At 40.8% G+C, this 12948-nt stretch overlaps 1 protein-coding gene across 3 annotated transcripts in view; it reads left to right on the forward strand.

Moving 5' to 3' along the window:
* Positions 1 to 12948, forward strand: part of sema3h (sema domain, immunoglobulin domain (Ig), short basic domain, secreted, (semaphorin) 3H) — a 59715-nt gene that overhangs the window by 23230 nt on the left and 23537 nt on the right. For all 3 annotated transcript variants that reach the window (XM_075476321.1, XM_075476323.1, XM_075476322.1), the window contains exons 2-8: positions 1705 to 1859; positions 6407 to 6469; positions 6967 to 7086; positions 8596 to 8689; positions 9131 to 9250; positions 10466 to 10611; positions 11200 to 11314. In XM_075476321.1, coding sequence (XP_075332436.1) covers positions 1705 to 1859; positions 6407 to 6469; positions 6967 to 7086; positions 8596 to 8689; positions 9131 to 9250; positions 10466 to 10611; positions 11200 to 11314 — 813 coding nt within the window. The remainder of the gene's footprint in view (positions 1 to 1704; positions 1860 to 6406; positions 6470 to 6966; positions 7087 to 8595; positions 8690 to 9130; positions 9251 to 10465; positions 10612 to 11199; positions 11315 to 12948) is intronic.

A 12948-nucleotide genomic window follows, 5' to 3' on the forward strand; every position in this document is an offset into this window, starting at 1 on the left:
CCTATACAATTCAGCCTGGTAGAAGCTGCCAGGTTTGAACGTTTCATTGTTTCAGACGCTGCCCACCCTTTTTTACGCCATTGTGATACTTTAAAGGAGGGTAACTAAATGATATCATGCATGATGCACCTCATAAGCCCGTGTCAGTTCAGATTTTACAGCTGGAAGAAACAAACTGCGAGGTATCATCCATCACTTCAGAGGCTCAGGCAACAGTCCAAAACTATACACAATCGCTTCAATAAAAGTGTGCTGATATCGCTGCTATTGTGAGAGGTAATAAATCATCAAATTAAACAATTATGTGTGCTTAAGCTTCACTGAGCAACAATGAATGTAAATCAAAAGCTGTATAATCCCAAATACGCGGAGAGAGGTTTAAACTCACAGATTGGGAAATGTACTCATTTTGCCCCTTCAAATTTACAAGGAACACAAAGCTTGATAAACAGGAATGTGTTCAGTGCAATTTGATAAATAAGTGAGCATATTCTTTCTTTTTAAGTTCAAACATGTTTTTAAAAGCTCCCTCTACTTCACACTGCTATTTAGATCTGCCAGCGTGTGAAGCCATGCCTGGTGCTGCTTATACGTTTATGCTTTTTAAGCCAGTGCCAACCGCAATCCACTGAAGAGGACTTGGCTGTTGAAATATGAAAGTTAACCCAAGACAGTGGGACGTGCGATTCCTGTCCTTGCTCATATATCTGACAATCTCCCGTACCATAGTTCTCATAGTTTACATGGTGAAACAGAGTAGTCATTTTAAAAAATGTTATCTGTGCTATGTGTCCGTGATTTGCAGTTTTGTTATCTTACAGCCTGTCTGGAGATTTAGCTCAGGTACGGTGTATCGGTGTGTACGGGTGGGTGTGTTTGTGATTGTTTATTCACAAAAGATACATTGCAGTTTCTTTGTTTGATGCGAGTGTCCAGCCTGATAAGAGAAATGAGGCAGTAAGACAAACAACTGTCAGTTTGGTACTGCAAGTGTGGGAAAGTTTGTACCTTTTGTCTGGAATGTCACTTTATCTGATGACCTGTTCAGACTGTTTTGCATCACAGCTGGACATTGTTAATTTGACAAACATTTCTTGTTATTTGCATTAGCTTTTTACTTTGTTTTGTATTTCCCTTTCTTCACATACACTCATAATGTACAAATGAACGTGTGCATTTATTAGACTTTTGAGTTGGTACTTTTTACTGCTTTAGAGGCATTTAGAGATGTTGTCTAGCGTAGTTTCTTGAGAAAAAGCCGAGTTAGCTGTTCTCTATGAGTTTAGCATAAAGTTCCCAGTCTTTATGCTAATGGTCCGTTCCATAGTGAACTCAGAATTTGGAATTTCCTTGGTCCCAGTTGGAAAAATGAACTGGACCAGCCCCTAAGTTGGATTTTCCTCTCTGAAAGTAGGAAGAACCTCACCAGCCCCAACCTCAAAATCCAGCATGGCACCATTGAACTGGTGATGGCTGCATTAATAAAACCATTTATTAGAACGTCCTGTATCCCTTATCTTGTAACCTGTATCAGGGAACACATCGCTGCGGGATTTATATTTGCAAAATAGAACATAAAGCTTTGTTATTCAATGTATCGATAATAATAGCTAGGTTTGTCAGTTAGGAAATAGTCTGACTGTTTGACAATCTCTGCTAACGCTAGATTTTTACATTTTTTCCTCTTCTTCTCCTCCCTGTCAGAGCTCATCCAGAATGGCCGCCTGCTGACGCTGCCCCTGAAGGCTGGCAACCTCCACTCTCTGCTGCCTGATGAAGACAGGAAGCGTCTGTATGTGGCCATGAAGGATAATCTTCTCTCTACCAGTCTGGATGACATAACACAGAACCCACGGAAGGTTAGAGCTCAATGATACACACAAACATTCACATACTTTCTCAGGCAAGGTGCGAGACAAACATTCCACTGATGTGATTGTTGATGCATGGATGCTTGGGGATAAACACAAGATGCACTCAAAGACGCACAAATGACAGCAGGTTCAGAATAACAATTTCCCTACGACTCGATGGAGCTATTTACTGATGGTTTATAGGAGGCCACACGCCTCTGACTAATATCCTGTTTACTTTCTCATCTTTCTTGAAGTCTATACTCTTATAACAAAGATGCATGTCTTCTGCTTCTCAGTCCTTGTTCTTTGGCTTCAACCTTCATTAGCAGAATCCGTTCTGAGGTTTAGCAACACAGTGACACCAGCTGTGTTTCCATCTGCGGTTTTTGATGCAGACTCTGAAGTTACTCGTTTGAAAGAAATCGACGTAAAATGACAAAAAAGAGTTGAAAGAAACCTTCTCAGTTTGGTGAAAAGTTTTTACTCTTGCTTGAAGTGTTTTTTTCTTTCTCTGAGGAAGATGGAAAAGCCCAATGCAGAGAATAGGTTGTTAATTGGAATACTTGTCACACGAACGATGAGCTGTTTCTGTTTTCTGTAAACATCTCTCCCTTTCTCCCTCGTACATAACCAAGTCAACTGGTTTTGATTGTGTGTTCTTCTGCAAAGTTTTATTTCTTTTAAGCAACAAGAACACTGTTTATAACATCCATGTGCAACATGTCCTTTACCTCTACCTGCTGATGGCACCCCATAGCCTGGTTTATTGACTCCAAGCTGGGTATAGATAAAGATGCCTATATTCTGTGAAACATTTCAATAGTTCACCTAAAATTAATTGGGCTGTTGCACAGAAACACAGCCACTGTGTCATATTTTTACATCTTTCCAACTAGCCGCTCCATCAAAGCTGATTTTTACCAACAATTTTTAGGAATAGAATGTTTTCTTTTAGGCTGAAAAAGCATTTATCTGATTTTTGTCGCTTGCCAAAACAGACAAACTGATCCCAACTTAATGAATTCCAGTCAGTCACAAAATTATTTTATGCGTGTTTTTTACATTCCTACTTCCTCAACTGTCTCGACGTTTATTGCTGAACTGCATTATCAACCGTGTGTTGGCAGCCACAGTGGGATGTTACTCCTAGAATGAAAACATCTGAAATCTGGATAAAGTTATGAGCAACGATAGCACGAGATCAGCTTCAGTCCACATTCTTTAAAGATTATCTTTAGCTATGCTACACCTTTACTGAAAAGAACACACATTCAGCAAAGATCCAGTGGACCGACAAAATTGACCACTGAACTTACTCCTTGGCAGTGTTTGTGCCCATCCATTTGCTGCGCACTACATGTATTTGAATTACTGCTCTCTGTGTGCGGTCTGTAAATGCAACATTATCTTTGTAGATGTCAAACACAAATGAGGGCTTTTACATAATTACAACTTTCTGATGTCACTGATGAGTAGTAGTACCTTTTTAAGGGGAAGTAAATGTTTTGAAGACCAGGATTTTCACGTTACGATGAAGTAGCGGGTGTCATTCCCATCCTGCATTCAGTGGTGCGGCAAAACAACGTTTAGCATAGATGTGGATAAGATTCATATTTGAAGATTAAAACCAAGATTTTATTAACGATTCATAGGGATTTGAATCTTGGAGGAAATAATTTTGCAAAAAAAAATAAAATATCAATGCTAACATTTAGATAGATATTTTGCGGCGTTAAAACCATATCCAGACAGCCAGACAGACACGCTAATGGATGATCGAGTTCAGGGTCACAGCAAGGACATCGACAGTGCTGCCTTCTCATAACTGTGACCTGTCGGATCAAATCAATACCCTCATCAGTCAGACGCGCATGCAAGCAATCAGAGGGCCAGACAGGTAGACAAGCAGGCAAACAGCCACCCACTCAGCCAGGCAGCCAGCCAGCAAAAGACGAGATAGTCACAGTCAACTCATAACTCAGCCCCATGCAGGCTGATAAGTTATGTATTTGTACATACAGAATTTATAGTCTGTTTATACCATTCTGGCTTGTGTGCACTTTTTTTCTCTTGTGGTGTTCAAATCAATCACAGAGCCATAATCTCAGCATTTCTGTTTGTTTTCCCAGCTCACACGCAGAGTTGCTGGTTACCCCCCCCCCCCCCCCCCCCCCCCCATCCCGAACTTTAAATCATGATGTGGTTCATCTCAGTTCAGGGCAGAGTGCCGAACATGGCGCTGTCACTTTCAGTCACATTTTTCTTTGATCTGGCCAAAAGTAAGGACTCAAGGCAATCTTTCTGTGTGAGTGTGCAGCTGTCAGCCCGCCATTACACAAAGGGTCACCGCGGGTTAGTGTTTAAGTTTGTGGCCTTTTTGTTTTCATATTTCTCCTGTTGTCATTCTCACTATATCTCCTGTTTCCTCTCCTGCTCTGAAACACAGAAGTTAAACATTTTCAACACTTTTGTTTTTCTGTGGTTGATTTATTAACCCACACTCAGCTTGTACTTTGTATAAAGAGACAACCAGCATGCTCTTCACAGAGGAGTAAATTCCCATTAACCACAGTCTTTACCTGGTGGTACTGCTTTAGCGGTGGTCCATGATCCTGTCAGTGTGTGGTATTAGGAGATTAGGGGAAGCGTGGTCTAATCTAATCTGATCGTCTCGGCTCTGCGGCCGGGTATGTGGGAATGACTACATCGGGGAACAATTACTTGACATCGAGAAATTGTTTCCTGAAACCACCGACATTTGTCATAATGACTTTATTTGACTTTATGTTACTTCTAGATAGTGAATTGACTTCCAGAGCAACAGTTTTCTGTAAGGATTAGCAATTGAGTTTTATTACTTTCACTGTCAAACATCCTGGATAAACGTGAAACGTTAAAGTTTTTAGACAATTTTTTGTCAGTTTTCATTTTAAAGTATCGGCCTATCCTTTTTTTTATCTTCAGAACACTACAGTTTCTGTGGTATGTAGTGATAAGTGTGGACGTTCGCTTATCATATCTATTCCATCTCTGCCTCACAACTCTGGTCTCAGAGGGAATGACTGAGTCAGGGAAATATTTAGATTTGTCATCGAGCTGCCATTGGACCCTTAGCCTTAACCTCTTCCTCTTGCACATTATCTATACCTCAGTTATTTCTTTCCCACTCAGCTTTACATAAAAGCGGTGAAAAAAAATCCCCTTTTTGGAAATGTTATACTCTGATCAAGTTTACATGCAAATAAATCATGCAGTTTAATGGGATTAGGTCAGCAAATGCAAGATGTGTCTTGTTTTGATCACGAGTTTCCATATGCTCTGTCTGTTTTGGAGAAATTGGTCTCATTCAGATCCTCAGTACAATTTTTATTTTGTCAAGAGTGATAATGTTACCTGAACCCAGGATGAGCTCACAAGCAGACCCAAAGCAAACAACCTGATTTAGAAACAGCATTTGTATCAGCCCACAGTTATTCTGGCATTTTGTCACCTTGAATCTGGCCCTGACTAACAGCTTGATCACCTCCACAGTGATTGTAACAATTGGAGTGTTCCCCATCTTGTTTCATCTCTGTGTTACAGATGTTCGACAGAGTTTTCGCTGCCTTTTTTTTTTTTACATTCTATGCAGAATATTTGTCCAAGGGCTTGTCATGTTTATTCAATTTGGGATAAAAAAAAAAGACCCAAATTTAAAATGATGATGATGACTATGGATAAAATAAGAATCCACTGCTACAACAAAGAGACTGAACGTCTACACAATAATTGGTTTATGAACATCCATCCATCCATTTTCTAAACTGCTTAATCCGTCGGTCGGGTCGCGGAGCCTATCCCAGCAGTCATTGGGCGAGAGGCGGGGTACACTTTGGACAGGCCGCCAGTCCATCACAGGGCCACATAGAGACAAACGAGACAAACAACCACACACACTCACGCCTAAGGACAATTTCTTTAGAGACACCAATTAACCTAACATGCTTGTTTTTGGACGGTGGGAGGAAGCCGGAGTACCCGGAGAGAACCCACGCATACACGGGGAGAACATGCAAACTCCACACAGAAAGGCCCCAGCCGGGAGTTGAACCTGGAACCCTCTTGCTGTGAGGCGACGGTGCTAACCGGTTTATAAACAGATAATCATATTTTAGATAAAAACAATGTGTTTCAAGTGTACGTTTAAAGGACCAACTACCGAGGATGTAGACATCCAATTCACTCTGTAGATGCAGTCAAATTATAGATTGATCCTGTAGCCACCATCTCTGCTGCTCAGCTTGGCCCATTAACAAGACTCAGTATTGCTGCCAGTTGGTTTTTATATTCTCCTTCCGGAAGCTGCCTCTCAGCTTAGACACAAGAGATGTTTTTTTTTCTTTATTCATCCAGATTAGTCATGTTCTGTTGGCTCTCCCTGCCTGGCCTCGTCACAGAGCACCTGTCAGTCCCAAAAGCCTTTTATCGGAAATGTAGCATGAGCAATAAACACACTTTTTGAATCTCTTTCTCCCTCTCTCTTCGTTCTCTTTTTCTCTTTCTCTCTGTAGCTGTTCTGGCCCGCCAGTCCGGACCGTGTCCAAGAATGTCTCATGGCTGGGAAGGATCCAGAGGTGATAAAATTCCCATGCACAAATATGCCCACACAAACAAACACATGTGATAGCATGAGGACAGCAACGTGTAACTTCTATGTTGCTGTGAGTGAAGGTAATCGGTTATTTAAGTAACACAGAAAAAGAAGTGTTTACAGTCAGAATGCTGCACAGATAAGTATCGGGGACTTACAGGTCAGGCCATATCAGCTTTATTTATCCTTTCTTCGCTGCCTGCTGCAGTGTGATTCTACCAAACAAGACCTGTCTTAAATGCTCCGTAACAATAAAGCAAAACAGTTGCAGGATAGATTAGAATCTAAGCGGAACTAAAGCTGAATGAATCAGATTCATTTGGGAACTGTAAACAAACAAAAGCACTGACGCTGGTAGGGAAATCAAGATTCAGGTCAGGGAAGGACAGAATGGACGGACAGAAATACTAAACACTGTGCATCTTCACATTGTGGTCTCTCTCCCTGTCTGTCTCTGTCTACATTTTTTTCTCCGGCCAGTTGGAGTGTGCTAACTTCCTGCGAGTTCTGCAGCCTTTTAATCAGAGTCACCTGTATGTGTGTGGCACCGGGGCCTTCAACCCTCGCTGTGCTTTCATACCTACCAGCATCTTCCATCAGGTAACAATACAGACACTTTCTCTCTCTCTATCACACACACACACACACACACACACACACACATGTACAGACAAAGTCATGCTTTAAATAGCCAATGTGCAATCTTGAAATGTTTTTTTTTGTCACAATTACTAGATTCTATATATTCTATATCAATTCCTACATTTACAGATGTACTACAGACACAATAATATCACACTTAACAGATAATACGATTTTAGTTCACTGTGAGTGAAACATAAACGGGAGATTGAGTGTAAAAACTCAGCATGGATTGGTGATAAAATGAACAAGACAGCCAAAGCCTGATTACAGTTGATGTGACAAAATGAGAAATGTGTATGTTCACCACATCAGATTTATTCTTTGTTTAACCATGTAGTTAAGGATTATACAATATTTCTCTGCAGTACCTTTTTTATTTCCTTGCTGCACCTGTAAATATGACATCTGTTCTGAAGCATTTTTCAGTCAATGTCAATGGCCTTTCCTCTCCGTCACATCCATACAGCTTGCTCTTCTAAACTTCATGTTTTAGGCTTTTTGAAACCTCCGAATGAGGTATGTGAATAAACATTTATAAACTGATGTGATCAGAAGAAGCTTACTGCAGTCTCAGACTTTTTCATGGTGAAGTTGCGCTTCCTACCACCCACAATCCTACATGTGTGTTCAGGCTCCCAGCCCCTATACTCAGGGCTACGAGCAGCTGAAATATCATATGTGGTGTCTGCCCCTATGCCCATATGTGAACACTGGCAGTGTGCACCTTGTGCCATCTAGCCAGGAGGTGTAGACAGTTCCATTTGTCATGGAGGCAGCACTGTGGGGTCCATCAGACACCTTAGATTGGACATTTTTACGTCAGGGAGATAAATAGATGGAATTCTAGAGGACAACAATATATGCTATTTTCACTCTGACAAGTCTATGCGCTCTTTATATTTGGACACGCGGGTTATCAATTTGTCAGAAATAAGTTACAGGTTCTAAATATGATCCGTTATGGAAGTTTGCATGTGTGTGTTTCACACAGTTATGTTAATGTGAAGTCAAAGATTGATTTCTCTGAGTCTGGCTATGTGCATTCTTGCATGTGTGCCTTGCAACTGTGTGCTCATGTGTGCTTATGTGTGCATGTATGCGTGTCAGAGAATAGCTAATCCCATGAAAGGCCGTGTGAGATCAGAGCAGAGGTTCAGACATGGTTCTTAGAGGAGCCGGTGGTGCTGACTTGTTTAAGGCTGGGCTTCACACATTTTAAAATCCCTCCATTTCAGCCGATTACCCTCAATTAGCTGCTCATGGTGTGTGTGTGTGTGTGTAAGTATATGCTTGTGGACAGGATGGTTCAACTAGCTCAAATATGCTTTCAACTCTTTTGATTGAATCAAAGAATGAATAGGTTTATTGAGAAATTTGAAAATTTACATATAACTCTCTCATCTGCCGCTTTCTGTCCAGCTAATTTCCTCCCTCTCTGACATCTGTGTTTGTGTTCTTTGCCAGTCAGAGCACCAGACTCTCTCCTACAGCCAGACAGAATGTGGAAAGGGGAAATGCCCTTATGATCCGTTCCAGAGAACAGCTTCTGCTGTTATTGGTAAGATAACTATTTCTTAAGGCTCAACTTAAGTAAAATATGAAGTATGAGTTTTGCCTTCAGCACTTCATTTTCTGATGAGCAAAACATAAACTGGAGGCAGAGAAAATCATCAAGATGCGTATAAGCAGTCAATTAATCAGACAAAAAACACGACACATAATATGTGGTTGTTGCTGGTGTGTTCTTTGCAGAAGCATGCCACTGACTGTTGTATTATTGTTTATTTAGATGTTGTTCCCCAAACCCCATCATAGTGTGGTAGTCAGAAACCATTTCTACAGCTTCTGAGACTGCTGGAGATATTTGTTACTGTATGAACAGCTGGAGAGGAGGCAAAATGTATAAAATATTTTGTATATTGTGTCCTGAGTTTTATTTATCCATATAGTTTTATAGGAACCATTGTGAAAGTATGTCATTTTTGTGTACCACGTGTAGATGGAGAGTTGTATGCCGGCATCACCTCAGACTTCATGAGTCGAGACTCTGCCTTCTTTCGTAGTCTTGGCAACCGACGTGTCATCCGCACCGAGCAGTACGATTCCACCTGGCTGCAGGGTGAGTGCAAAAAAACAAACAAAAAGAAACTAACCGAGATAATGTAAAAGAAGCTCCTGCTTTTCAGGAATGGTTCAGTCGCACTTTGAACGAAGTAGCCCTAAAATGTATGTTATATATGCTCATAATTGTGATATGGTCCTTGTCTCTTGTTCAGACTGAGGTCGTGAGGCCAAAGTGTTAAATCAATCAATAATATATCAAGATGGGCTCTTGTGCCTTCCCATTAAAAACCAGGCATGAGCAGAGATAATCATTTTTTTTCTTTTGTTATTCTTGATCTAATAAAACATTAAACTTCGTGTGTTTAGTGTAATCTACATTATTTGTTTCTTCAGTTAACTGAACTACTGAATAATTGTCTGGATGCCTCGAGGCAGCCATGTTTTTGATCTTTTTGCATTAAACTCGCCAATGTTTAAACTGAAGTGGTTTTGAGTTCAGACTTCCTTCTTTCAAGGTACAACGAATACCCCACCGGTACCTTCATGTGCTGCAAATGAACCACTGCTGGTTTCAGTACAGGAGACATGAAGGAACACCAGATGAACCAAAAACAACCTCTGTCCTTATTCATAATGCAATAAACTGGGTTTTGGAGATTTCACCATGAAATTTCAGTGCTGGTCCTTCATTCACTTAAATCACAAACCTTATATGTACTGTATATCTGAAGTGCACAATGAGCTAGATACATAAAGTATGCTTGGCATGAATATAATAAGCAGTCTGCTTTTCCTCTCCAGTTCAGTGTGTTGTTGAACAGATTCCTCAGGGGTCTGCAGGTCACCAACAGCCCGCTAAAGTCGTGCAGTGACACACAGCAGCAGCAGCGCACTTACTGCACCCAATGTGATATCCCAGTTTCATTTATATTAATTTGGAGATTTATACAACATTCACATTCCTTTAAATATCATTTTGTAAACTAAATACCAACTGAAGTAAACTGAAAGGTGAACTTTTTCTCAAAGTCAGCATCTCTAAAATCATCCTGCTGGTGTTTTATCAGGCCAACGTGTCGACGTCTGCTGCTGATAACAACAAGATACATGTTGACTCTCTCTGCTCTTTATAAACTCACGTCTACCTCCACTGTGCCTTTGCGCTGTCTCTCTTATTCATGCACTCTTACATGCATGTTACCTGCATATCGCTATAGCTGGACGGCAGGACAGTTGGTTTACTGTAATTACTGTGTGTGTGCATTTTCAGATGCCCAGTTTCTGCGGGTAGCGCCACTGTCTGAGACTGATAACCCAGAAGACGATAAAGTCTACGTGTTCTTCACTGAGCGCGCTCAGGAGGCAGAGGGGGCTGCTGGGAAGGTGCTCTACTCCAGAGTGGCACGTGTGTGCAAGGTATGGGGTGTGTTTGTCAAACAGAGATAGTAAACAGGTTTGTGCACTCATATCAGAACCTGTGTGCATGTAGTTTACGTAAACTTGTTTGCCTGTACGGCAGAGTACATACGTGTCTGTTGCTGCGACCATTCAGGTGTGTGTTGAGGTTAGTAGTTGTGTGCACTGAATGTTCTTGCTGACTTTTTTTAAGTGTGTACATTGGGTTTATGTTTGTTTATGTTTGTTACTATCACTGTGTCTTCTGCTCTACAGTGATACTATGTATCCCGTTTTGTGGAAATATGTAGACATGTATGGCCATGCCTGTTTGTATGCCTGAATATCTTTTCCAGCTTACAAGTTCATGTGTCTTCATATGTATCCAGGTGTATACGTTTTTTGAAACTACAATGATTCATTGATAAGTTGGTTGACTGAAAGTTTGTCAACAGCTGCCTGCCTGGTCCAAATTTGATGGTTTCATTGTTATTTAAAGCCTTTAACAGAATGGTATTCTGGTAAAAAAAAAAAAAGAATGGTATTTAAATGTGACTTGACAGTAGTTACATAATATTTTATTAGATTTTTTTGTAATTTTTTGTGTAGAATGACATTGGAGGCCAGAGGAGTTTAGTCAATAAGTGGAGTACTTTCCAGAAGGCTCGTATGGTGTGTTCGGTTCCAGGACCAGACGGCCTACAGACACATTTCGACCAGCTGCGTGAGTACACACACAATTGGCAAAGACATTACATGCACAATTACACCTCAGCTGTTGGTCACAGCAGCAGCTGGAGGTCTGCCACTGAGTGTTTCATAAAGGACGAATTGAGTTGAGACTTTTAGCCAGTCTGATTAACCAGTCTGTTACTGTTCTGAGGTGATGAAAGACAGTTTACGGACTGAGGAAAGTTAAAAGGGCTGAACCACCGCCTCTGTATACTGTATGCCTGCATAGCTCCACTGTTACCACGGTGACCAACAGCACAGTCGGTCACCTTGGGTTCGTCTTCATGCTTCAGCCTTGGTTGCCACGGCAACTGGCCTCAGCATTCAGTAGCACTAAGTTTATCCATCATCAAAGATTCCCATTTATGTTAGCGCTGCGTGTGTTTGTTTGTTTGTGTGTGTGTGTCTTTTTGTGTTCAGGAACGGGTCGATGCAGTTGTAAGTCTGTAGTGAGTATCTTTATGAACTAATTAACTGTGTATGAGTCAGAATCAATATCTGCTCATATACAACTCTTGTTTTTCTATATGAGGGTATAACTTCACTGGTGTTGACCACGTTGCTATGAATAAATGAAAGACACTCACTTGTCTTCAGTGCTGGATTACTTCTTTAATTAACATCTGCAAGCTTTTGATGGCACAAATGCACCAATCAGTGTTGCAATAACTAGTGAAGTTAGTTCATATTTACATTAGATTTTACAACAGAAGAGAAGGACCTTAGCTGTGTGACGACTTCATGATAAACATAGAAAACTTTACAGACTACACAAACTCAATGCAACCTTACTAACGTCGTCACTGCATTTGTTTGTCATGTAACTTAGATTTCAATCCCTTCTCACTCTAAACTTGTCTCACAAAGATATTTGGTCAGGAGCTGATGTTGGATTTCAACACTCAGGGTACGTCTGTAGAGTCATTTTTGAGTGCCCCAGGGTTTTTAAGCTGGTGAACTAATTGTCAATGAACCCCTCACCATGGCAACACACACAAAAAGAAAATGTTGGCGAAATGTTCGCCAATAGAATTATTTATTTCAATACCTAACAATGATGTTCTCTCATCCCCAGCATGTACTTTTGATGCCTAAACTTAACCAAGTACCCTACCCTAGAGTGAATGAATGGAAAGAAGGAATTTAAAAACTGTGGTCCTGTACATGTTCTGTTATTATCTTTCATCTCACCTCCTGTTGCACTTGTTCACAAGCGACTGTGGAACTATGGAATATCTTTTCTAGCAGCTCCTGTAATCATTCACCACTGGTGCGGCTTGTGCGTCAGTTACAGGAGCAAGAAAACTGGCAATATGGCGCGATGAAACAGCTTCCTATGCATTGAAAATTTACAGTTAAGGAACATCCAGTGCCTTGAAAACTGACACAATGGACGCCTGACCAAGTGACAGTATATGAAAAGTTGGTTGTAAGAATGTGTTGTAAGTTTGGTCACAGCTCTGCAATATTGATTGATGGCAGAAAACGTAAAGAAAATGTTGTTCTCTCTCAGCAAATGACTCTAGAGCTGTCAGATTTCCCCCACAAAACTGCAGCCTGTTGTTGTGAGTTTTTAAAAAATACAAAGCATTATTTTTTGGATGGAACTAGTGTGAGTTTATATTT

This window comes from Odontesthes bonariensis, chromosome 10 (genome assembly GCF_027942865.1).
Source record: "Odontesthes bonariensis isolate fOdoBon6 chromosome 10, fOdoBon6.hap1, whole genome shotgun sequence".
In the NCBI taxonomy this organism is placed as follows: Eukaryota; Metazoa; Chordata; class Actinopteri; order Atheriniformes; family Atherinopsidae; genus Odontesthes; species Odontesthes bonariensis.